Below are 27,548 nucleotides of genomic sequence, written 5' to 3' on the forward strand. Positions count from 1 at the left end.
CGTTAGTTACAAAACACAGAAGTGAGAAAAAAGGAGCAGACAACACGGGCGAAGTGGCCGTGGAGGCAGGGTTAAAAGTAGAAGGGAGAAAGCGTCAACAGGAATCTTAAGCCACCCATAGTAGCCGCTTCCACGACTGCCTGACGTTATGCTCCTTCCTTGTTTAGTTCTTTCCCGCATGGAAGTTTCAGTCTCTGTTTGCATCACTTGTATGCACACCCTATGCCCGTGAATTGTCAGTTGCTCTGTTTCTATATTGTTATGAGCAGAAATTATTTATTTAATTATTTATTTACATCATGATACTGGAAATATTGGGGGTTTGCGTTGCCTACTTTTCCACACTTGACTGGCATAACAACGAACAGAAATGACACGAGGAAATAGTAAAATGAAAAACAAAAATTGACGGGTCGCAAAAGGAACAATACCTTAGTAATAATGCATTTAGCGCCAGAAACACGATCACAGAGAGGCTAGGACATAAAGACAGGACCTCGCCTCTCTGTGATCATGCTCTTTGGCGCTCGATTCATTATTATTAGACATGCACCGACTAGCCCAGCTGCAAGTAGTACTAACAATACCTTGATTTAGGCGAGTTGGTTCACCTTCACCATGTTCATATTGCTTCTCCAAGGACAAAGACGAAAAAGAAACACACATGACAGGACGGGCCCATTCTGTCGTACGTGTTCTTTTAGTTCTTTTCCTTAGCGCTGGTATATGAACACTGTCACATAGGAATGCAGCTTTCTTTTTCCACGCACATAAACCATTCATCTTACTTCGGCTTGTCCAGCGGGTCCGGTTCGTTTCTTCCGAGGCCCGCCGGGTTTCTCTCGGCCTCCTCTCTCGTTAGCAGGTGTAGCTCAGCTTCCACTTTTCCCTGCGCGAGAAGCGAAAGAAATTTCGCGCCAGCCTCAAAGTTGCAAAATCGACGAAGCGGGTGGCAAGAAATTGGCAGTGGCTTAGCTCGGCTATGCCAGCATATACGTAGCGAAAGCTAAGGCATAGCATGGTTAGCCTTTGTTAATCTTGATTGCAAGTTCAGGTTAGTCTGGTTGTCTAGCTATGTTGCGGCGTTTAGCCAGTCGTTCGGCGATTCGTTGCCTCTTCATCTCGTTCCGATGTCGATTCCAGGCCTCCGTCTGCTTGTCAGAATTGTCGCCGTCCATACTGCCGCCTCAACTGTGGTTACGGCGCACGCGAGCTCTCCTTTTCAATCCTCCGGCATGTTATCAGGCATGCGACGCAGCTGGCGAAGCGAGCGGAGGCGAGCGCAACGACGAGGAACGCGGTGTGACGTCACACCAAACGTCGGCGGTGGCTAGGCGCGGCGCTGCGCAGCGGCGGAATAGCTGTGGCTCGGGGCTACTAGCGGCGCATGCGTAGTAGTGGCTAGGGAGCGAGCGAGAGAAATATCCGTGGCGAGGCGCGCGTTGTGACGTCATGTGCCTCCTCGGAGCACCGCCACGGCGAAATCGCAATTTCGCGGCCAGTAAAGCTCTCGCTGTAAAAAGAGAACGACGCGAGGAGACCTGCGGCCCGCCCGCCTCACTTACCGTGAGCACCATCTCGTCATTCTCCTTCTTAACGAAGAAAGGCCACCACCCCTTGACTCGCCGCTGCTTGAAGAGCGAGATTATCGGAACGTTGGCCTCGGCCTTGAGCATGTTGAGGCTGCAGAGCTTGGAGGACTTGGCGCCGCGCGGGAACCGGTTCAGGTCCAGCGTGATGGCGCCTGCGTCGGGCAACAAACGTCGCTCGAAATGGGCCCAAGCGTCTCGGAGCTTGGAATAACACAGCCGCGCGGAGACCTGCTCTGAATGTTGCAGTAGCATTCCTAAGCGATCGAGATCTAGCGTGGATTCATTGATATACTGAGAAATTTAGCTTTCTCTATATTTTGTGTTTCCTGCCTGCGTTTCTTGAATATTCTGATGTTCTAGTTGTCTCGTCCTTTGCAGGGTCATCGAGTGTGAGTTTGTGTTTGTGTGTGCATGTGGCTTTGATTGTGCACTCGTTCTTTGTTAGATAATGCCAAAACTGCGGGAACACGATTATGAAATGTAACTCCACATAGCCTTATGTATCGTTTTTGATGCGCTCAGTTTGACACCTACGAAGTTTCGTACGTAGAATGTCTGGTAGTCTGGCTCGAGGAAGTGAGCTCAACGTCCATAGCAAAGTGTTTTGATATGCTGGATCAAGTTTTCAGCTGTGGGCTGTTCAGGAAACGTAATACTAATTATTTATTACATTATTAATTTTATCTATAATAACGTTTTGCTGTTGCTTGAAGCGAACGTCCTCCCCACGGTTAGCAATCAACGCGAACAAGTTGTTGTAGTGTTCTTTTATGCGGTATAATATCTGGAACTTTTGTGGATTTCAGTCTTTCACTGTTTTGCATGACGATTGAATACATAGCTTTGCAGCCCCGCAATCAATGCTCCGACTTTCGGGCGAAACGGCTTTTTTGTTTCATTATTGAAATATTGTATTTCTCCTTAATATTTTTAATCTTTCTCAAAACTTCTCTATCTACATTGTATAGCTCGGCTCACCAGCCTTTATCTCTGTCTACCGTACTTGGCTCACCCTTGGACTCTTTCACTCGCACCAACAACATACAAAGCACAATAACTATATTATCACACTTGGACTTTTTACGAAACATCATGATTAGACAATGCGTCCACTCAGAGGTAACTCGTGGTCTGGTTACAAAGCCAGAACTATGCGTTAATTGCGCACAATAGATTGAGTTGTCGTAAAATGCTAGTAAGAACTGTCTTGCTAAACCATGTTGTAACCTGTGCAAGTCAACAACGACTCTGAAGACTGCTCATTTTATCTGCTGTGACCTTGAGGATGTCATTGACCGTACACGAAGAAACGTTACTGTATTCCGTACCCATAGTGTCATTGCAAAATATAGGTTCAGCGAAAGAATATGCATGCTTTCGCGGCAAAGCTTACGTTGTCAATATGCTCGTACCGCTCAAAACTTGCGCTTGTGAACTTGCGGTTCGAATGCTTACTCGATAAACTTGAATGGCCTTGTGTGATCACCCTCACTGGCCAAAGGAGAATAATTTCCTCATCAGCGGTCAATGTTGACGATAGCCACAAACTGTCACGCCTTATTACCATAACTCAACGCTTGTAACATCGTGAATATATTCTAAATCATGATATCTCGCAGTGAAACTTGAAAATCCACCGGCACCAGCGCTCCATGTGCTAGGCTACTAAGCACGAGAAGTGAAATTAGAACGTTTAATTTACCACAGCGACCAGTCATTCCATTATTGATAACAGTCATACACGTGACATGTGCGTACCCAGCTAGCAATTTCATTATAAGAATTAGGAAATACATATTTATGCACAGAAAACAGTCTGACGTAATAGTTCTGCGGAAACTCGCAAGCTGAAGAGAAGTAATTATTAAAGGGTAAATATGTTGTAGCAATAGCTACGAACAAATGGATGTCAGATTTTTCCTTCAACAGAAAACAGTATAAAAAACCGCGGGTGGACATTTCAATAGTCCGTTGGCTCTGCGAGTGAAAATTACATTTCATTGCGATGGCTCTTATATGGACACACCAGGCTAGTTTTTTCTGTTATCGTCGCCATGATGTTCCGTACAAAGTCCACGTGCGAGAAGAATAAGCATCCCGCACGCCGTATGCTGCGGGTGAGAGACAAAACGCCCGAGGGTGAAGCGAAAATAATGGCGGCATGATGCGCGCCGTCTTCCCGCGCGCCCACTGTTGGCGGTCACGTGATCAGGTACTATAGTGGAGGAGAGCGCGCGTTCCTTTGTCTTTCCCCGCCGTGGATGCGTACGGTTATGGCTGTACGCGGGGCTGAGCGCAAACGCGACTCACGCACGGGTGAAAAGCCTATAAGGGCAACAGACCGAGAAGGCTGGTTGCCGCATGCGGCGCTTTCTACCCGCGCGCTTAGTATTGGAAGTCACGTGATCCAAGTTTCAGAGGTGCGGTGAAGCGAGCGGAATCGCGAAGCGTTCCCTCCCGGCTGCCGGCGCTCTTCACACCAGCGTTGTGAGAGCGAGTGCTCGGGGTCATCGGGTTAGATTATTGTGCCCACGTTTATTTGTGCCCATGTGACAACGCGTTACTTAATTACTTAGCGAATGTTTGCTGCAGTTTATGCGGTCAATAATACTACAAGTCCTACTTCGTGTAATTGTCTGTTATTTTGCTATCGCTACGAATGCTTAAATTCTTCCCGCTTAATTGAGCTTCTCTTCATCGTAATCACAATCGTAATTATTATCGTACTAATAATCAGCAACAGAATCATAATCATCAGCTCATTTTAAATCCACTAAGTCAGAAAGGCCACTATCAGAGACCTCAAGTAATCCATCTCCGGCGTCAACTAAGCCCATCCTGTCTCTAAACTTCCTTTTCAAAGCGTGCCTTGAATGCCGGAGTTTCTGCATTACTACGTAACAGTTATATACTTATACAGCTTTCTTATAAGTACATAAGAGGCCAATAAGTTGTGCACAACAACTCTGAAAGCGACGATCCCACTGACTCATTATACAACCTAATACGTAGGTGGTGAAGTAAGCGAACGTCCGTCTAATATCTGCGGAGAATATTGCCCTCGCTCACGCCACCTGGCGGTATCGTAAACGACGGAAGAATGCGCGAAAATGAGCACTCACGTGAAACCGTTGCAACTGAGATTATATATCGCTTGCACGCTACCCTTAGTAACCGTTGTTTCCATGTTGGTGACGCAGCGTGCTGCGCACTGTGCTTACTTTCGCGTTAATTTGCAAACCGCGTTAGCCAACCCACAAGTTTGCAGTTTCAAAGAGGATGCCCGAACAACACGACCTACCGATATAAAAACAAAAAGGCTCTTCCGAGGCTCTCGAAAACACGAGCTTCTGCCGAGACCATTGACTGCTTTCTTATTCACAGACGGCGATGTTGTTGGGCCGCTTCAGCGTCACGATAGCCGCGAGTTTGTGAGTAGATCATTGTCTGGGTCGCAGGTGGTGTGACGTCGTATTTCTTATTTACAAATGGCGGACGGTGCAAATCAGTGTCACGTGACGACGGTCGATGCGATAAACCCACGGCGCAGCGTCCAGGGCTCCGTCGGCGCTTCCTGGTTTGCTATTCGACCAGCTGCGGGGATAGGGGACCGCTCGAAATGAATGCAAGACACGCGGGACCAAAGTCGATCAGACAATTGAGCGCAGGCTGTGGTTGTTATGTAGAGTGCACTGTTAGTTACCGCCGTCAGAGAGTTGTTGGACCCTGCCTTTAGCTTTGAATTACACCAGAGCGCGCTCAAACGCAGCACGGCTGCGTTCGAACAAGGTCGTGAGCCAAGAAACTGGCCCTTTGTATACTTCCCATGGGTGTAAGAACTCGCTTGCACAATTTTGCTGTATTTCATGCATCAATTGGCACATTGGCATACACTTGTGAAGGAATTCTTTTTTTTTTGTTCTTGTTTCGTGCTTTTACCCCTCCTGACTCGGCCTCGATGGACCTGCAGCATTTTGTCAACAAATAAAATTGCGTGGCGACAATCTCGTCGGCGGGGGATGGGCGATCCTGTGCGGAGAGGGTGCACGTCCTCACCGAGGAAGTCGTCGGCTGAGAAGTGGTCGGCGTCCCAGACCTGGAGCTCGAGTCGCGCCGGGATCTTGCACTCGGTCTCGTCCCACGAGAACAGCGACTCCTTCCGCGAGATGACGATCTTCTCCTCGGCTGGCAGGTAGTCGAAGGGAAAGACGAAGCGCCAGTTGAAGTTGCCTTCGCCCGTCAGCGACCGGTAGTGGATGTCGGTGCACTGAGTGTCCTCCTGGCCCTTCAGCCACCTGGAACGGCACAGAGGACGCCGGCTTGCCGGACCACTCATCTAAAGACACAAACGCGCGCCACCTTCGAAACCTACCGTTCCTGTTTACTTATATAACGGCTTCCCACTCTCACAGGAAGCCGTTATCGTCATGGTGAACCACATACTACTCATCGATCTATTTGTGATTATTTCCACTGTTCTTGTAGCAGTCTCCAGGCTCCCTTTCTGCGGTCACTTAGTTTGTTCCAGAAATCAAATATAAACTTAAATTTGTCGTCCTGCGCGGCGATTTCTTTTTAGCTTAAGAGTGTGCGGGCCCTTACCTGGTCTGAGCACACATCCAACTTTATAAGACAACTACGTCTATTACAGCGAAGCTGTATATGGCTAGCTGATTCGTCAGTCTGTCCGTCCGCCCGTCCGTCGCCTACACGCCGAAAACTCCTCTCGCGCAACCTCATGCGTATTCGCGAAAAGATAAGGAGAAAGAGAAGAGCGATTGACTGTGCCAGTAGTGACTTCGCTGCTCTCCGTCGCAACCGAGCGCGCGCGCAGTAGTTCTCTCCGGCTCCGAAATGGGTAGGCCACACGTCATACCTACTCCTGAAGAGCAGGCAGGTTTCGATCAGCCACCCCGCGAGCAGAACCAGGAACGAGCTCGTCTACGCCGTGCCGATGCTGCAGCTCGGGCACAAGAACAAGCTCGTGCATTCTAGCGCAAGCAGCAACTGCGCACCGAGGATCCGGCAGCCTACCAAGCCGTCGTTTAATGAACAGTCGGGATTAACCCAGTGATAAACAGCGGAGGCGCATATTTCAGCTGAGCTGGTTAACCATTATTGCGGAGTGCTTGGGCGATGAATTTTTTGTTTTTGTTTCTCCTACTTCCAAAACTACCGCACTCTTACTTGTGAGAGCAGCGAGATGTGAAAGGAATGCCTCCTTCACACGCAGCTGAGTGCGAGAGGGGCAGTTTATTTTCTTTCCCTACACGGTACATTAAAACGCACCACCATGGGATGCGAAATTGCGCAGTGCCCAAAACAATGATAGCACTCTGACTTTTGCCACAAAAGTCTTCGCTCAACTTATTTGAAAACGTGTACTTGCTCACAAAAGAAAACGATACAAACTGGGTCGTGCAGGACTGGGCCGTGGCGAACGCGGAGAAATGCGTCCTTGCCGTGGACCATGTCAATTCCGTTCACATAAGCTTGCAACAGACTCAGAAGGCGGCCATCGCATATTGATGTGGGCTAAAGGTAAGAAACGCTTGTGTGCAATGCAGTGGGTGCGTGTTAAAGGTCCCAAGTGGAGCGCCCTGCAACGGCGCGCCTCAAATCAGGTCGTGGTTTTGGCCCGTGCTAACGCAGAATTCAATTTTTATACCTTTAACTAGACTCCACAGGCACCGCAGTAGCGATTACCTGGTTCTCTGCGGCCGACCTCCTCGAAGATTCAAGCCAACGCTACTAGAAGCTTGTCAAACAACGTTGAGCCACGCCGCGTTACTTTTACAGTACGAGTGACCCAACGTGCAGCAGGAACATAAGCGCCAAGAGAACGCCAGCTTGCTCGAACCCTCACCTGCAACATGCTTGCTACAAACCACTGAAAAGTTTGGGAAACAGTGCAAAGAGCGTGTGATCAATTGTGTGACCAGGCTGCCGGGCATGAGGTGTAAGGTTTCCCGTGCCAATCGCTAGACAGTCACTAATTAGCAGCGATGACCACCCAAGAATCCCCTCGAAGTCTCGAACCTCCGACCGCAAGTTGGGCGACACAAGCCTCTCTCCTTTTCAATCCTCGCACATGTTATCAGACATGCGACGCAGCTGGCGAAGCGAGCGGTGACGTCACGTGCCTCCTTGGAGCCCGGCCACGGCGAAATCGCAAGTTCGCGACCAGTAAAGCTTTCGCTTTATAGTTCCGACACCCATTCGCTCCGCGGCAGGAAATTGTTGGGTCGTTCAGCAGTCGATGCGCCGGTGAAGAGGGCAACCCCTTTAGAGTAAGCCGAAGCGCTCACTTACTCTCGTGCCGGCAGCGTGTTTGATGTACAACTTATTCACCCGTAGGCAGACGTACAAGAAGCGCACCCATCCATTCAAGTGCATATACGATGACTGCAAGATGACGTCATCATAATTCATTCACTGTAAATATTTCTGTTGGAGCCCGAGGTACACGTTAGTGCTACGTACTTGCCATCTCACAGATCCTGCCTAGGCTTCCTAAGCTTGCGTAATTGTTTTCCATTCGGCTCTCCCTAAGTCCTTGCACAGCTTTAATGCGCAAACGCCTATAATCAAGAACTTCGGAGGCTACGTACACCTTTTATTCGAGCATCTTGAAGGCAAGCTTCAAACTGATATAAAGTGACATTCTGTAGTTGCAATTCTGCACCGCACCTCGGAAATAGGTACCAAAATAAAGAAGGCGTCGTTTGGCGCACCAGTGCATGGTACCAAGCGAAAAGTCGCTACATATGCATTCTCCTCGAAAGCGTCTATATGGCATATGATGAATAGGTAAAAACAAGTTTGCCCGTTGGATGTTGCTGTGACAGAAAACTAACTAAAATTTTAAACATTTTTTTAATAAACTACTGAATACGATTGTGCACGACATATATCATCGTCAACTTGATTTGGTGCACACCATGACAGCGTGACGACAACGAAGACGTGAAACGGATGTGCGCCTTCGTTTTATTTATTTATTTATTTGTACATACTGCAGTCTATGCAGACCAAGCAGCTGGGCGTATTTCTGCAAACACTCATTTATGACAAGACTAGTATGTGCTCTTGTGCTAGACATATGGAAGACAAAAAGGAAGAAAGCAAGAAAGAGAGAGAGAGAAAAAAAAAGAACAAGTTGGCCTTTTGGTACTGTAAAGGACGATATTCACACCATCAGAAAAATGCACTGGCATAGTCAATGTCATATCAAAATAGAAGTAGGAGTTTCTGCTGACCTTCACACCAGAACAAAATGAACTTGCATAGGCGATAGTAAAAATAACATGAAAGAAAGAGGGAATTAACAACATTCAATATTACTGTGCAAAATACATGAGTAGTGCCTGCCCAAATTATCAGCAGAGAACATTTCTGAGGGTAGATCATTCCACTGGATAACGGTACGAGGAAAGAATGAATTCTTAAACAGGTTAGTGCGTGCGCGGAAAAGGAGCAAGTTGTAAGCGTGACGGTGTCGAGACGCGCGTGTCAGGTAAGGCTGAATGTGTGTTCGTCCATTAAATTCAAGCGACTTGTCGTGCATCGTGAAAAGAAATTTTAGCCGTGCCACAGTTCTTCGTGCTTCTAAGGTAGGGATATGGTTTTCGGTCATTAGTTGAAGTGACGCAGTTTAACACGAAAGTGTCTTAAGCCGGGGCCCACGATCAACTTCCTGTAACGGATGTGACGTCGGTGCCGACGCGTAAAATATGCTCTCTCTTGACAGGGATGGCGCCGCCATCTAGGAGCGCTGAAGCGAACTACTGCATCATGACACTCGATTATCGGATAAACGAGAAGAAAGGGGGTTAACCGAGGATCCCAATTTTTATTAGTCATATCATAAGACGATCGATAAGATCGATTATCGTATGAAACTCTATGGTGACACTCACGAGTGCCGACAGTGAGCACTTCGCTAGTCTGCGTGTGTGTAGTGTGGCATGTGTGGTGTAGAATTTGCGTGCGTGTAGTGTATGTGTGGGGTGGAATCTGTGTGTGTTGTGTATTTTTATGGTGTAGTGTGTGTCTGTGTGTGTGCGTGTGTGGTGTATGTGGCGGGTCTCTGTGCGGGTGAGGTTTGCGTGGTGTAGTGGGTGTGTTGTGCGCGTGCGTCGTGTTTCTGTGGTTAGCGTGCGCGTGGGGAGGGTATGCGTGGTAGTGTATGCGGGTTGTCGCGTGTGTTTTTGTATGTGTGCGTGCGCGCATGTTAAGTGCCCCTATATAGAAACGTGACACAGCCCCACCACCGACAACAGACCATGAACGCGTCCCCCTGCAACTCAGTTGTGCGAGAGCATGTACAGCCGCCCTGAGAATACTTTGGAGCACGGAAAACGAGAAAAGCTAAATTTTTCTCGCGACTTCTCCACAGAGTGTGAAGTGTCCGTGAGAAATGGGCTGAATGTATGGAGAAGTATCAACTCTGCTTTTCGGTTGGAGGAGCTGTGATTAGGCTGCGACGAAATTTAGATTTTACTCGGATCCCGTGCTGCGAAAACTTTTGAGATAGCGCCTTTGCATCGGCGGTGAAACACCTACCTCCGACCACGAACCAAAACGTGTAAGTGAAATAACTAAACAATACTATTAGCTTCAAAAAATTACTCAGATCTTACGTCATGCGGAAATCAATATTTTGCGGAACCTCGTCCCAATGACGACATGACGCGTTGCGTTTGAGTAACGAAATTTCGTGTGTATGTGCCAACGTTGTCTCCCGGTAACGTACTCTTCTTTTTTTTTTTTGACGTTGAACTTCGAATTGCACAGTGCACAGAACATTAACGCCATTGTGGCTTTTGGCACGATAGTATTCTCTGAACTTATTTGAGAACATGTACTCGCCCTGAAAGCAAAATGATACGCACTGGGTCGTGCCGGACTCGAGGGGTGTCATCACGCCGAGAAGAAAAACAGGTGAGAGACACATCTCCCCCACCGGCAAGCGTTTGTCAAAACCAGCACACCCATGAAAACCCCCATATTGTTTCATTAAATAGCTGGTGTTAACAATGAACTTTGTTATACTTCGGCGCAAGAACAAGTGATGTACTTCTTCCTGTAGCACCAGCCAGAAGCTTCTATTCCCACTACTTCTGTTGGAGCCGGATGTTTCAGTCAGCACAATGTATTTGTCATCTCACACACCCTGCCTAAGTTCCCTAAATGTGCGAAATAATACATCATTCAGCTATCGCTAAGATATTGCATAACTTCAATGTGCAAAGCCTGTAATCCAGATCTTCAGAGGCTGCTTATACCTTTTATTCCAAAGTCTTGGAGACAAGCTCCGCACCCACAGAAAAGGTCGTTCAATGCTTCCATTTCTGCATCGCAGTTTGGAAAGATGTGTCAAAATGAAGAAGCGCGTCGTTTGGCGCACAAGTGCATGGTACCAAGCTTAAGAGGAAGCTTTAGCGCGGGCCCAACTCCGACGCGGCCTATTCAAATACATGTAAAACGTAAAAGCCTTTTCTGAGAGAACCCCTGTACCGATTTTAATGAAATTTGTTGAATTTCAGAGAGAAAGGTAATTTCTAGTGACTGTTGGAAGTGGAATATCGATTTAGGGCCCAAATTTTGTGAAAGGGATTTTCAAAAGTCTGAAACTTTGAAAAATATAGACGCACGAAGTTTATAAATAGCTCTGTATCAAAAACACATATCGCTGTTCTGTAAACGGCATTCATTAGATAATTCAAAGCGATCAATTTCATTACGTCAATTTATGCCTTACGTGAATTCGCTACATTGTGTACAAGGGTTCTGCAAAAGCTGTATTTCCATATTACTGGATTTTTCGAGATTCATGTGTAACATGTTAATTTTGTCCGCTTTAGATGTCCTATCAGATGCAATTCACAGAATTGTGATATCATTTTGCTTGCTGAGTTAGAGGTGTAAACTTGATAGCTTCGCTTTCTGAAAATTTTCGGTTTTCGTCAATTTGTAATAAAAACATTGGTGACATAAATAAAAAATTGGAAACGAAGAGTCACTAGATTTTACGTTTGTCTTTTAAATGCAACAAACCTCGTCAAATTTGGTGCAGTGGTTGACGGGAAAAACGAATTCTCCTTTTACATGTAATAGGAGCACACGAGCTAATCATCATCATCATCATCAGCCGGGTTATGCCTACTGCAGGGCAAAGGCCTCTCCCATAGTTCTCCAGCTACCCCGGTCATGTATGTAACGGCCATGTATGTAGCGATCTAAAGCTTCCTCTTAACGTCGCTACGTAGGCATTGTTTGCGCAAAATAGCGCCTCTTCCTCTTCGCAACCACACTCTCCCCGAAAGATTTTATTATTTAAACCAATGATAGTAAACTGATAGATGATAGAGCCGATGATAGAGAGCCACGTCTCGCAAGGTCATTCATCGCGTCGAAATGACCTTGAGTCGCCGGAGCTCGTGTGGCAGGTGTGACGTCACGCCGCGTGATCCGCTGCGGAGTGGGGCCCGCGCTGCGCTCGCTCGTAAAACGCTGAGGGGTTCTACCAATGCCACCTATTCTGGGTGGCTTTGGTTCTACTCGCTCGGAGCCTCGCCGCTGCAGTACCACGTGACTAGGCGAAGGTTAAATGGCTAAATATAGCCCGACGTAGCGTGGGCGCGCGCACACGTTACGTCACGTTGGCGAGAACAACAGCGTCCATAGTTGCTCCTGGTGTTAACAGCGCAAACACCAGGATGTTTACACCAGGATGGAAAACCAACAAGCCCAAGCTGCTATTCTAACGAAGTCCATAGTTGGACCGATGGTTCGACGTGCTAGCGCAGCCAACGTAACCAGACGCGGCCAATGCGCTACTACGTGCCCGGCGTCGATCCATAGCGTAACACAGTAAACGACAAGAGTGGATAATCGAGCCGTTTCCCGGCCGAGCCATGGAGCTTCGCCGATTCCGCTAGGTGGCAGAGCACATCGAGAAAAATGTGGCTGCGGCTGCGGCTAGCAACTTGTCAGGCGGCACGACCCAACACGTCCGAAGCCTATCCAGGCCTCGTCGCCGGACTGGAGGCGTCGTTATTCTGCAAAATGCGCCCGAGGATCGTTGTTGGGTTCTTCTGCCAGCGTCCGCCATTACTGCTTCGCCGCCGTTTCATGGTAAGGCCACAGGAAGTTCTTTTGCGCGTTGTTAAAGACTTATTCTCTTCTTGTGTCGTTATGTCGCTGTTGGCCGCATGAACGAGTGACGGCGACCATGACGCCGTAATCAGCTGCTGCCCATTTGCAACGCTGAATTTCTTGTCACATTTGTTTTATTTTTTTATGCGCAGCAATGTGCGGTGATGCTAGCGATAACAGCGACGCTGCAGCGTCCGAGCAGCGAGGCGCGTTCGATACAATGACGAAGTTAGAAAATAAAATAAAATGGTTCGTTAAGAATTGTGGCCTATGAACACATGCCGTTCGGTACAGAGCGCTTTATGCTGCGCGCACCGGCTTCTGAAAAAGTACGGTTCTCGAATGTTGCGAAAGAAACGTAGCTATTTCTAAAGCGGTACACATGCAATATTTGCCCTATGGCAATAATGTGCGCTCTCTTAACCTCTGTAGCAGGCTGTGTGCGCTCAAGCGTTGTTAGCTGTCTTGCGTTGAGCAGAAGATACGCGTTTTCATGTTTTAATTGTGTATGGAGTCTTTGCCGTAGAAAGTTTCTTGTATATTAGCATTATTCACAGTGCTTCTTTGACCCTAGATAAGATAAATGGGCATTACACGAAGGGACCCAGCATCTCCCTTCTAAAGCTTTGAAGGCTCCAGTATTGCTTATACGAAGGAAGGTAGCGTCTACATTCTATAGCTTTGAAGCTTCCAGTATTGCTTGCCTTCTGCCTGTTATTCTACGTATTGAAGGAATGTCCACTATTTCCGCAAAATACACTCTACAGCCAAAGGACATCATGCATATTCAAGGCCAAATTTCCAAGTATCAGAAGACGATTGCAAGGCTTCGAAGACAGCAGGTGAAGACCCCCAACACAAAGTGCTTAATTAACTGAGATGCCAATATCTCGCAGCTGTTTAATGACGAACGCATTCGATTACACATTCGAGATGAGGATGTTAGTGGGCGCCCAATTATTTGCGTAGCCAATTTATTTTGGGCGCGCAACCATTGACATGATTTTGCTACCTTAATTCACCCTCCTTACAAAATGAATATGTCATATTTTTTCCTTCTAAAACCTTTTTCTCAATCCTCTTTATTTCATTATCTGGATAGTTGCAACACGTCTGGTAAGTGTTTGCTTGTGTAAGATTACTGCCATCGCGCCATTAATTTTCGGCTGTTCTCTATTACTTGCATTTCTCAGTTTCTTCCCATTTTCATGTCTGCCACCTTTTCCACAACCTTGCTGCAATAAATTCTTGTTTGCTATTTTAGTGTTCTTCGCTGTGCAGCAAGTTGATATATATTGAAGGAACGTGGCACATTCATTTACGACAGTCCTTTTGGTGTGAGTTACTAGAAGTACAATATCACAAGTGATAAAGTTCTTCCTCAACAGTTGGCATGGTTGTTGCGCTAAGTTACAGCTTGGAACAGCAAATATGAATTTAATGATAGAGTGTATAAACGCGACTGAACAAGGACGTAGGATTCTAACCAACTAGCCCGCGAACGTATCTTAACCAAACATGAATTTAAATAATACTAACCTAAAGTGAAACACCTTTGCGCGCTCGTCGTCGCACAATATAAACAGCTGCACAAGCATCTGCATGAAATCACACGATTTATGCGACGTTATGGGTCACAAAATATAATGAAATAGACGAAACTGAAATCATGGCCTCCTAGATTTGGCGGCTTGCGGCGACCACCATGAAGGCTGGTGCGTTTCGCCGATTTCGCTAGGTCCGCTGAGAACAAAAGCCGGACGTAGGCGCCTGCGGGAGTGTCCACTCTTTACGTTTACTATATTACTGTACGTTCGAGCTACGCCGGCCTACGCGACGATAGTGTCGGAGAGCAAACGCGCCTTTAACGGCTGCTTCGCCGGCGCTTGGTTGGCTTGGTCGCTCTGTCTCGCCATGGATGGCGCGCCGGCTGAGCTGTCTTTGCGTGCGCTTCAGCGCAAGCGATATGCTGAATCCAATCACGCAGTAGACGTAGCTAGACGGCAGGCTGCGAAATCTCAAGCAAAGGCAAAGTTGTCCGCTGAAGTACCGGAGCAAAGGGAGGCCAGGTTATCACGGTATAGAGAATAGTACCAAGCGCGGACAAGATAGAAGTTACAGCAACCGCCGGCGTCGTTCAGCAACACGAACAACAAGAAGGAGGAGACGAAGCCGCGCATACAAGCAACGGCACCCACGACGAAAGTTTGACGAGCGGCACCCTTCGACTGGCAGCAAACTCGACTGCGATGGCCAGGTTTCACCGCGTCTTCAAGGAAAACCCGTTCGGCAGCGTGGGTAACATGTGGGAAAGACTGTGGCCTGACTGTAATGAAACACTGTGTGCGTAGCCTTTGCAAAACCAAGCCAAACAGACATTTCGCTCGTGATAGCTAGGTTTAGAAGAGTTAAACCTCAGCCAATTTTTGGGGGCAGTGAGGCTGTAGTGCGACCTGATGCGATAGACCAATGTGTCGTAGCCTTGCACTGGGTCCTGCCGAGTCTGACCAAGGCGCTTTCATTCATATTGACGCTGCTGTACCTTTCATTGCTCATCATATTCGCGCAGCTCTTCAGAAGTCCTAAATATGTGCGGCTTCCTTAGGGCAGGAATCAATGCGTCCTGCCTAGCGTAAGCGCAACGCCGTCGTGCATATTAACGTTGCTGTTCCCGTCGCAGCTCAAAGTGTTCGCGCTGCCCATTGGAAGTCTTGACTATGCGTGGCGTTTCCATAGCCATATCGATACACATACTACAGGTTCTTCCTAAGAGGCGACATAGCCTCAGCAATTGTGGGACTGCCAACCACAGAAGCTTGCTACAGGGACGCCGTCGACATACTCGAGAAGCTCTTCGGGGATAGAACGAGACTCGAACAGGATTACCTCACCAGGCTTCCTATGTTGCCTTCGGTCCCGTCAAACGACGCGACAGCTGTGCGGAAGCTGTAGGACCAGGTCGCCGTCAAGGGCCGAGGAATGGAGACACTTGGGGTGAGCAAGACGTCCTTTTCCCCTATGCTGTGTGACCTGTTGCTGCGGGCTTTACCAAACAACCTAGTGGTACGATACCACCAGTCTTTCGCCATACGGGCGACAAGTGATGGCAGTAATGCAGCGTCTATCATCAAGCTGGAACGCCTATTAAAGTTCCAGTTCATCGAGTTGGAGAACTTGGAGAAAAGCGAGTTCGCGAATCACCGAGGAAGAGAGAGCAGTAATGAGAATGCGCTAAACAAATCTGGCCATTTTCGTGCTCTAAACGGACGTCTTCAGTTCTCCATAGCAGCACTATGAAAGTATCGGAGAATTGTGTGTTGTGTGAATCTAGTCAACATTCTACGGAGATCTCCCACTATCGCAATATATGCACATTTTATCTGGAGACATGAGGTGATTTCGATGCACGACAAAAGGTGACGGGGCGTTGGATTGTAGACGCAAAGTTACGTGCTCTAGCTTCCAAGGACATCATGCGACGAGTGCGCGTTATCCGCGAAAAGCAAGCCAAAAGACGCGTGAAGCCGGCAGAACAAATGACAGAGTACTAGTAAGGAATCCGAGCGCAACACGACTGGGTACGCATCTCTAGGGAAAAATCGGCGCACCATCGAGGATACCTCGACTAGCGTCTTCCTGCGGACGTTGCGTGCTTTGGCAGTAAGAGATTTCACATGTCGATATGTCAGAGGTGTCACACACGGAGGCAGTCAGCGCAAATTCGTCCCACAGCGGTTGTCACGACAGCTGAAGTTCTAGTGTGTGGGCATTTTATCAGGCCTAGTATAATTTTTTCGATTGGTAACGCTGAACCGCATTTCATTCAAAGAGATCCAAAGACTCAAGTCAGCGAGGTTCAGTAAGCTTTTCTGAGCCTCTACGGCCCCAATAGCAAAGTTAACTATGATACGCGTGACGTTACTGTGACGTACGTACCAGCGCTGGTGTTTAGGCTCGTGATTAAATAAAATGGAAGTTTGTCATTTATTTTTCGTTGTGGCAATGAACCTTCTGACGCAACATTAATGACAGTGGAGTGTAAAATACTAGTTTATTAGCATAAACTGATTTAGAGTGGTCCATTTGTATCCCTTTGTTATTAGCAGAAGCAAATGATGCGTCAGTGAATTTCGGCGCGAGCACATTTAGGGAAAACAGAGATAAAATTCGAAGTATCCGCCACCTGACGCAGGCGTGAGTAACAAGAAGTCCGCTCTTGCGGTACACTTTGTGCTCACCCTTTCACGTAAATGTCGCTCATTTTCTCGCCGGTGAAGAACGCGTCATCTTCGAGTACCACGTCGTCTGTGTTCCAGATGATGATGCGTAATTCGTAGCTGCAAGGAAAAAGAGCAAGTTTACTGACGAGAAGTGCTCAGAGGTCGGTGACGCACGCACACACGCACGCACACACAAGAACATACACACATGGCGAGAAGGGGCCCACAGGGTCTAAGCCCCAGACCCGCACTGTTAAGGCCAATTGTAAGAATTGGAAACTTTGAACGGCGCAGTCATCTGTTCTTAATTCAGACTTCGTGCGATAGTGGAAGTAATTAACAGTACGGCAGTCGGCCGATTTCGTATATAAAAAACATTATGTAGATCAGAAGGACACAGACAGGACAGCCCCCGATTAGTGACTGCACTAAACATCCCTACTGCAATGTATTGTTTGGCATGATGTAGCCTCCCGTGAGATAAAACCGAACAACTGTTTACATGAGCAATGCTCAAGCTTGGGCTTCGCTTAAACGTCACAATTGCGCACCATTGTTCCTCCTGCAAGCTGGCAAATTCGTTATAGGCGCTATTTTCCTTTGAGAGGCTCCCAGTGCGACATTAACAGTACTGCGATGTTAAAACAAACTACGTCACAAGCAGCCGTACTGTTACCCTGAAGTGTGATTTTACAAGCAGCCGTGATGTTGCAAGGAATCCGTCCTGTTATTTGGATATCGAGATACCTCTATGATAACTGCTTAGGCGATCAATGCGATGCACACTAATACGTATCTAAACAATGTTTACCGTCACTGCTGGGTGGTATTACGTTAAGGCTGAACAGTTTTAGAATTACAACAAGTCTAAGTGACAGCTTGACATGTTGACATCAGCAGTGGGTGAACAAGAGTAGCATCATGTTTCGACATCAGGGTTCCCTTTCTTCAATCCGCTTCTGTACCTGTAAACCGGTTCTCAATAGGACTTGTCATCACTAGGGCTTTGAAGGAGACAAAGTTTCTCTGTCGAAAGTCGAGGCTAAAGCTCCCGTTTTTCGACCTCTGTTGATAGCTCATGTGACAACGTTATGCAGCGGTGTAGCGTTGATAACTGAAAAGGTCTTCTTATCACGACTTCGCCGGTCATTTCGTTTACAGCGGCTTTCCTCTGTTTAGTTACGCATGCACCAGCTGAATGTGCGCTAAGCTGCTCCGCTCAAAATGCTGGGGATAGAGAATAATCAAAGTTTTAGGTGTAGCAAAAGAAAAAAGAAAGAGGTTTGACAATGTGACTTCTAGGAGGCAGTGCTGGAGCCAGAACAAAAACCAAAATATTTCAACTAAAAACGAAAGACGCTACGAAAGTGTAAGCCTGTTTCTTTACATAATCTATTGACATCCATGCTTGCTTTGTTTTCTTTTTACCGGTGACCGGACTTCACCGCGTTTTACCGCATTTCATCGGCTAACAAAAGTTTAAGGTTATCGCTTAGCGCAAGACGCGCCTTTCTGTGTCGGAAGCTTCTCAAATGTTATCCATGGTTTTATCTGCTGCCTCTGTTGCCGCCTAGCCTTGCGTAATCAAATCTCTGTGCGCGACGCGAATACTGGTGTACATTCTAGAACTTCCGCGACCAACAACGACTACACTGGAAGGTTCATTCAGCCATGTGTTAATAGCCAACGCGTCTGATCCGCAGATCAGATTTCGACGACCAACGATTGTGCTCGCCGCTATCATTGTACTGAGCGTTACTAGCGTTGCTGGGCACAGGTTCACAGTTAGAGCTTGTTAAGCGTCATTACTACGCGACATCTGAAAGCCGCTTAACGAGGCTGTTAAAGTCGTGAAAACCGTTTAAAGAGGCAGTTTTATGAAGAGCTTCTGGAAAGAGAACGCGAGCTCAATATTTTTTCTCGCTGTAATAGGAAGCAAGGAACAAAACAAAATCAGTTTTAAACTGCTCGTAAAAGCTACCGTGGTTTTTAAAACATTCGACTCAACGTGCTGTTAAGCATAACTCTCTACGTTATAGATATAACGATAGAAAAGACATTGCCGCTGCTTGTTTTATTCATAAGGCTATATTTATATAACCCGGGCCTACGCTATATATGAAGGCAAGGGCGTAGAACATTGGCACGCTTTCACATTGTTAACAGCACTGACCTCTTGGGTTTCCTCGGCGAAATGTCCACGTGCGGTCCCGGAAGCGGCATGTCCATGGGGAACATGTCCACCCACATTTCCAGCTTTCCCTGCGTTCCACGCGTTATCCCAAACAGATTACTTTCAAAAACGTCGTGCATGATCAAGAGAGAAAGAAGCGGACATGAAGAAGGTGGAATTTCCCAAGTGATAAGCGGTGGTCCTAGCAAGGACTGTCGCCGAAGCCAGCGTTTCGACAAGGGGACTTCTTTGTAGCTGTCGAAACTCTGGAAACAGTGACATTCCTTGTTCGGTCAGTGTTGATCACATACAACTGACTGTTAAAGAACGAACGCCCTCCGTTCACGACTTATTATTAATTGTACTGAAGGCCTCCGAATTTAATACTATTCCGGATACGTGACTCAAAGTTTGGAGAAAATATTTTGGCCCCGTAGCATTATTATTCAAGTCGCATAATGCCAGTCAGCATAATTGCCAAGCCATTAAGAACATTTGGTGCGGTAGGCGGTGAGTTACATCCGCACAACTGCTCAACTATTTGTTACGAGTTGGCGCGCTAGGTTACGAGTTGCAGGGCCTTCTGGTTCAGGAAAGAACCGTATAACCAACAGTAGTGATACAGAGTAACACGTCGAACTTCTCGTCAAACCTGGTAGTGTACGTCTTAAGATACATTTCTTTTGCATTACTATTCATACTAAAGTGGCTTATTATTTTGCTAGAGGGCTACGTTTACATCGAGCGCTACTTTCAGGATAGTTGTTACAAGTTGGAGTGTTCCAAACTATCTTGAATCTCCGTGTGGAGGCACCGTGACCCACAGGGCTACTAAGGTCGGAATGTATGCCGTGCCTTCGAGTCAGTAGATCAACCATAATTTCAACGCACTTACGAAGAAAGATAAAGCAGTAACACGCTACGTAAGGCGCACTCAAGCCTTGCTCGATGGCGGGACCGTGTTCGTACCATGCACGATCATGCACGGACCTTGAGTGAATTCTTGCGCATCGATCACTGAATAGTGCAGGCTGGTAAGGGCGACTTAGCTGATGCATTTTCAAATCAGGCTAACACCAACCAGGATTGTGCAAACAAACACGCTCATCTAACACACACCCAAATTATTTGCTGATGCATTAATATAAGCTGTATAATTAGATTAACGCGGCCACTATGGAGGAAAATGTAGCAAAGAGACGCACTCATTCTTGCACAAACGCACAAGTAAGAAGTTCCACATTTGTTAAACATCCGTTTAGCACGTTTTGTCCTTAGAAAAAATAATTTAAGCACTGCGATGATCACGCGTCATATTTGTTTGCTTCTTACGAGACATCGTGGTGCACAGGTAATAAAGAAACTTCCTTGTGCGTGTAACATTCCCGTGCCTACCTTTCTCTAAATGCTTAGCGTTTTTAATCCCTCTGCGTGTGCTATATAATAATCCGGCCTAAATGTATTTTAATCCTTTATGTCTTTAATTCAAGAGCAAGCCTGATTTGTCCAAGTCTCTAGGCCAAGTAGACCTGCCTGGGTCTTATCCTAGTGAGTTAGTCGAAATGAGCCCGACTGAGTAGAACTAGAGTGAGTCTGAGTCCGCCTGAATTCGGCTGAATACAATTCTGGTGAGGTTGAGTCCGAATGAACTCTAAGCAAAAAAAAATATAATTTGCGAGTGAGCCTAAATGAGTTCGGCTTATTTAGCCGATCTATTGCCAAGGGAGCGGCATGTGAACAACGTCGTTTAGCCAACATCGGTAACTGCTTTATATATAATATATATATACAATGAGTGCAACTATATATACATACTGTTGCAGCAGAGCACGCAAAGAAGATGACCCATTGACCCTACATTCCGGTAATGAATTCCACTCTTGCAGGATACGGCGAAAACGACCTGATTGGAAGATTAAACGGCTGTGACGCTGGCGTTCCTTCAGGACAGTCGGCTCGCCTTGACACGCAAATGGGATCTTTTGGAAATTCTCGTTTATTTGTTCCAGCGCTGTTATTTAAAAAAACGTGTTGTGACACGGTGATGCCAGCTTGTGCCATGATTTACCGTATCGTCCAAGCAACCCTGGTACTTCCCGCCACTGTCTACGTTGCGTAGCGCTCCCTATATACCTGCTCGATGCCCGGCTTGTCCGGATGGTAGAGTGCCCTGGTCTCCACGTGTTCCGGCACAAGAGGACAGCCCACTTTGGGCACGTCTTCCCAGCGGTTGAGAACCGCCAGGCTTTGGTGTTCGTCCGTCAGCTTGCCACCTGCGTTCGGTTTGCGCGCAACCAGAATCAGCGCAGAGGTTTACGCATGCGTACGTTTACTTACGCGGCAAGCCGGATCAGTCGCTGACCGAATTTTTCACCTTGGCGAAAGCTAAAGATAGTTCCGCATTGCCTGAAGCAGCGCTGGCATTGACATATTGAACATGGCTCCGAAAGCGCCAGCCGATACTCGACGCCGATACTAATCGATGCGATCTAAAATTACTCCATGGTGTACGATAAAACTTGTAGTATCTACAAGAACACTTTCCTCAGAAGCGATATCTGGATTAATACTGCCGAAGAGCTCGGAATTTTCAGAAGGTGCAGAAGCAAAGCCTTGCCGCGTGTCGTAACTTCTCATACTTTTGCCAAAGCTGGTTTAATTCACGACCACCGTTTTCGAGGCGTCCACTTCTTCATCTGTTCGTTGGGCATCTCCAGAAAGCAGGAGGTTAATTAAAACCATTTGTTAGTCTTTTATATTCGTCTTTAAAATCAGTTCGAGCGAATTTGCACGCAGTAACGCCGACCTCTGGATCGATTAATGAACACATAGCTGGAAACAGCGTGGTGGACAGTGCCACCATGCGGGCATCATATATTTTTTTCGACAACTCCTCATCTAATATCTTTCTGCAATCCTTGAGGTATTATTGAATAAGAATAAATGAATGTGCTCTCAGTAAGTTGATTTGGCGAAAGCGGTGGCGGAGGCGGCAAAACAAATGTGAACATCTTGGGCACGTGCGACAAAGAGTCTTTTTACCCGTTTTAGCGTTTTCGCTCTCTTTTCAATTCCCTAAACGACTCCTATAAGAATGATGCGCAAGTAGTAGTAGTGATAAGCTACACTAAGAAAACAGGCTACCCCCACGGACATTCCTTCCAGATGGGGTTCGGTTTAGTAAGTGGAACATGTTTTTTTAAACATGTTCCATCTACGTTCCGCATTTTGGGACAGAGGTCAAGAGTGAGGCAAACTCACCTTCGTCCTCGTAGTCCGAGCGAAAGACGAACGTCTTGGTGCCCACTTTAACGCGGTTCGGGGTGAAATGCGGACCGTCCAACTTGGTGTCTCGGCACAGTTTGGCCAGCACCTGACTTGGCCTCAGGGGGTCCCGCCACTGGTTCGGGCCGTACCTGCAAGAGGGGCCCGCGAGTGCATTGTAAAGCCATTTACGCCCTCACGGTTCAATAAGGGTGCAAATCGGTCCATCAGTGACACCTTCGCACCCTTAGAGGTGTAAGGATGTGGTTTATGTAATAAAAACATCATTAAGGGTATAAATATTTTAAATTTGCAAGATAGCCATGCCGTTTTTTCCGCTCTCTTGCGCTTAATATGCTGCATGAATGAGACAACCAGGTATGGGCTACGAGAATAGAAGCACGACCTTCGCCAACGAATCATGATAGTCATTATCACCGTCATTTTTAGGGCAATTTTCAGGCCTGTAGAATTCCTGTAAATAAATAAATAAATAAATAAATAAATAAATAAATAAATACTCATGATCTTTGGCCTATTTACGATCACTGTAGGTCAAAGGACGAGGGACCTTCACGCACCCCTATCCTGCGTTGTCCAGCACAACCTTGTCCTCACCTCATCTCAGCCCCCAATCCTCTGCAGACCTCAGGAACGGTTCTCTTCCATTGGCGCCCAATCTGTTAACTCGCTTATCCGCTCTTTATGCATCACACAATCCGAGGAACTCCATTTCGGCCTATGGATCTTGCACTCCAATGCCAACTACCCGCGTTTGCTCCAATACTTAAATATTACACCATAAGTTATTCGCAACATGCGAGCAACACCTGATGTTACGGAACTTCAACAATAAAATGGGTTTAGAACTGAATATTCAGCAATAGATCGTGGCCGTGACCTGCACCTGGTCGTGGAGAAGTCTGTAGAATACAACCAGCGCCTCTCTGCGACTTCCGGAGGCTGGAAACAGACGTTCCATTTATAACAGAAACCAGTAGTCGAGGGGGCAGTAACTTGTAGCCTTGGGAGTGTTGCTTCCGCGTTACTGCGACCAGCGTGTCACCGAAGATGAAAGCGTACTCGTCTCCTTGTGCGCTTTTTGCCTTCCGTGACGCTCTGGTTACAACAAAGTCACGGAGGCACGGCGGAACGCCTGCAGTGCACGAAGTGACGTCGCACAGTCCCGGGTGTGATGGGAAACTTAATTACGGCCTTTATGATTCACATGAACTCGCATCATCCTTACACCCACACCCTATAGGCTTGTGAAAGAGCTGTTGGCGCACGTGCGCCAACATATTCTGTACCACAATCAATCAATCAATCAATCAATCAATCAATCAATCAATCAATCAATCAATCAATCAATCAATCAATCAATCAATCAATCAATCAATCAATCAATCAATCAATCGGACAATCAATCAATCGGACAATCAATCAATCGGACAATCAATCAATCAATCAGCCAGTCAATCAATCAATCAATCGATCAACGAAAGACAATCTCTCTCACGTCTCGTATTTCCGCGGTATCCCGCAGGTGGCCCGGTGGCGGCTGTAGAAACGGTTCTCGAGGTCGATCTTCGTCTCACCGATGAGGTCGTCGCTGCCCAGCAAGTCCCAGTCGTAGATCTGCACGTTCAGTAGCGAGTCCTGCGGGAAGGTGGCCTCCATCTCGAAGCACCTGCGCGGTCGGTCACACGCGTTCGATTCCATCGGGACTTCCTCGAAACACCGCACGCGCTTTGCGAAGTTTGTTTCAGATTATTCCTTCGTTAAAGGGACACTTAAAAAGTGACGCGAATTCGCTTTAGCCTGATGAAATGCTATTTAGAACCTTTATTTTTTTTGTGAATCTTGTGGTCCCACGCAGAGGTAGCTGAGTGGCTATGGAGTTGCGCTGCAGAGCGCGAGGTTGGGCGTTCGATCCCGGCCTCGTGCCACTGGGGGGTGGTCTGCAAAATCGATCGTTTGTGACGTGCATTCGGTGCGCGGTAAAGGTGGTCCACGTGGCCAAAATTAATCCCAAATCTCGCAGTACGGCGTGCATCAGATCGATTTTTCTCCACGTGAGAACCCAGAATTTATTTGTGATTGTTTCGCAGTAACAGCCTGGTTGACACTTAAAGAATGCAAAGGTCAGAGTTCCATTTTCTTTTTTTTAATTTGTCGCCGCACTTAGCACTGAGACGGCAGCGTGACGTCACGGAGTTAAGGGTTATTTTTTGCGTATTTAGACCGGTATGGTGTAAAAAGTTTTTGAAACTTGCCAAGTATAGTCTTTGGCTCTACTAGCATACAGTGTAGATCATCTTGAGAGATAAGAAGTTAAGATCACGGGATTGGATCGCACGTCAGCCGCATTTCGATGGGGGGCAATATGAGGCAACACACGTGTACTTAGATTTAGGTGCGCGGTAAAGAAACCCTGTTGGTCCAAATTACGGGGTCTCCCTCTACGGCGTGCCTCATAATCAAATCGTGGTTTTTGCACGTACAACGCTACAATTTAAGAAAAGAAAATAAGAAGTTGAGCCCAAACAGCGCCGTCAAAATCCATGACGTCATTGCGAGCTGGTGCAAAACCTTCAAGGCGGTTTCTTTCGATTCTGCGCCTTTTCTGACTTAACGAGACTCTTCTCGCAGTAAGATTTCTTTTGTTTTTGCATTTTCAAGTGTAATTTACTAACACAGCTCGAATTATTTTACTCTTTAGCGTTCCTTTAGTAGGAAACATTCTGGTAAGACGTACAGAGCCGATCACTGAAAGTGCGGTACATGGGATTCAAGAAAAATGCTGAATTTGAGCGAAGCCTCGCTACATCGCATCCAATTCGATGTTTTTAGTCAATATAGTTTCTTGTGCGATATACACGTCGATCGGTTGAATTATAGAAGTGTCCTACCTTTATTAGGCGTAAAGTCAAATTTGCCGTCGAACCTCTGTCCCGCTAACTTCTCCGACCGACTGCATATACGATATTGTCGGCGTGCAGAGTGCACCAACATAAATGGAAAAGCCTAATTGGTACGGTTTGTTTCAAATTGCTTTCAGACAATGTCCACGAGGAGCAAGCCTTTTCTGTGGAAGGCCAGAGCACAGCAATAGGATGGGTGGCGAACATGGTGGAAGGGGAAAATATAGGAGGGAGCACACCGCAACGCGATTGAAGCCAAACTGGTGGCCCAACACATGATCGCGCGTCAAAGTGCGCAATAGGTTTCATTGTTCCCGCTCTGCAGGCCGAGTCACGGAACAAACGCGCATCAAATAAAAACTACTGGCATACCGTCATAGTCTCGCCTAGCGCAGCTAATGGGAACCAAACGTCTCGGCAAATCTCGATTTTCGCTTCGTGATCTCGACGCAAGAGGTCACGTGTTGGACCACCACTGTGGCTTCACGGGGCGTTCGCTATGCCAAGGCTGGCTGCGTGACGTAATGCTTCCTCCTATATTTTTCTTTCCTCCATGATGGCGAAACAGACGCAAGAATTGACAGGAAAAATGGAGTAGGCATTAACATGCAGCTTTCAACATGTCTAATTGGATACACCCAGTTAACGATGACGTTTACGTGCGCCTCTGCGTTGGTGGCACCACCTGGTTGCACATAGTTTACGCAGACAGGACGCACAACTATGGATGTATAGCACTAACCAAGCATATTGCACTCAGCTGCCGCTGCAAAGTATCGGCAGAGACCATATCCTTAACATGCAGCTTTATTTCTTCTTCAAAGAGAATGCTATGTAACAATAATTTTTTTTTTTTAGCGTGTTGTGTTTGCACAAAACATCATAGGATGTAGATATCAACGTTGTTGCTGCCGTTTACACCTCCGGTAAGCCTTTATGTCGTGAAGGTTAATACCTTTACCGACATGCTATAACTCCCTACTTAGGTGCCACACCGTGATTTCGCGTCTGCACGGAGAAGTCCGAATTGATATCGAGTTGAAACTTGCACTTACGTAGAGACAAAACCTACTCACTTTCCGAACACTGGATTGAGTTGCTTTGATACGTAGTTTTCCTTGTCGCTGTTCCTCTTGCTTCCTAGGTTTATGACGATGTAGGGATCCGCTTTACCATTCATGTCCGCCGGATGAAGATCTGTCGCCTAGGATGGAAAATCCAAGTGTTGGCACTTAGCAATACAGTTTGGCACTTCGCAATACAGAGCTAGATACATTTTGGCAGTTCGCAATAGAGAGCTCGATGCATTTTGGCACTTCGCAACACAGAGCTCGATGCATTTTGGCACTTCGCAACACAGAGCTCGATGCATTTTGGCACTTCACAATACAGAGCTCCATACATTTTGGCACTTCCCAATGCAGAGCTCGATACATTTTTTCGCATCTACCCTTTTGTTCTGTTGAGCTGTCTGAGCGAACGGTAACTGCTCGAGGACTCGCATGTACTGGCCGAAATAGAAGAAACGATCGATTTTGTTAACGTGCTCCGTACGTTAACAAAATTGATGGATTCGACTACCTCGGTGAATTAGGTCATATTCTTTTTCATATTTAAATCCCCAATGTTCCTTGGGCACATTACGTACGGCCGTAAAAGGAAGTAGGGGGGGGGATGAGGAGAGGAGGTGTGTCAGTACAACAGAAAGTGTACAAAAGGTTTCATTGAAACAGTTTACCATGGCAGCAACACAAAATTAGAAATTGAGTGATATCAAAACGCAGGTGCAATCATAGTTTTTCTTAATGAACGATGACTTCCTAAAAAACAACCGCGCATGATAAAGAGAAGGATAAAGTTGGAAAAAAGAAAGAACGTGCTAGCATAAAAAAAGATGCATGACGAATAAATCGACAAATCCTGTATTATACGCGCCCTCATCGACAAAACGCTTGCGTATCGAATGCCTTGTGACATTGTATACAGGCAAAAATTTACTTCGCCAGCTTTCTTCTTGTGGCAACTCGCAAGAAACAGAGATGATTGACGCCAGAACTTAAGAGGAAGCTTTAGCTCGGGCCCAACTCCGACGCGGCCTATTCGAATATATGTATAACGTAAAAACGTGTTTTCAGGGATAACCACTGTAGCCATTTTAATGAAGTTTGTTGCATTTCAGAGAGAAATTTAAATTCCAGGTAACTGTTGGTAGCGG

The 27,548-nt window shown here is 46.8% G+C and overlaps 1 protein-coding gene across 1 annotated transcript in view; it reads right to left on the reverse strand.

The window, feature by feature from the left end:
• mfr (ferlin family C2 domain-containing myoferlin misfire) overlaps positions 1 to 27,548 on the reverse strand; it is a 375,605-nt gene that overhangs the window by 8,264 nt on the left and 339,793 nt on the right. Inside the window, exons 37-45 of the mRNA XM_050175214.3 lie at positions 26,410 to 26,537; positions 23,929 to 24,099; positions 22,407 to 22,561; positions 21,279 to 21,418; positions 19,146 to 19,234; positions 16,991 to 17,089; positions 5,649 to 5,887; positions 1,566 to 1,744; positions 789 to 889 (exon numbers count right to left, since the gene is read on the reverse strand). Of these exons, the coding sequence (XP_050031171.2) occupies positions 789 to 889; positions 1,566 to 1,744; positions 5,649 to 5,887; positions 16,991 to 17,089; positions 19,146 to 19,234; positions 21,279 to 21,418; positions 22,407 to 22,561; positions 23,929 to 24,099; positions 26,410 to 26,537 (1,301 nt within the window). The remainder of the gene's footprint in view (positions 1 to 788; positions 890 to 1,565; positions 1,745 to 5,648; positions 5,888 to 16,990; positions 17,090 to 19,145; positions 19,235 to 21,278; positions 21,419 to 22,406; positions 22,562 to 23,928; positions 24,100 to 26,409; positions 26,538 to 27,548) is intronic.

The sequence above is a fragment of the Dermacentor andersoni genome, chromosome 9, assembly GCF_023375885.2.
Source record: "Dermacentor andersoni chromosome 9, qqDerAnde1_hic_scaffold, whole genome shotgun sequence".
NCBI classification, from domain to species: Eukaryota; Metazoa; Arthropoda; class Arachnida; order Ixodida; family Ixodidae; genus Dermacentor; species Dermacentor andersoni.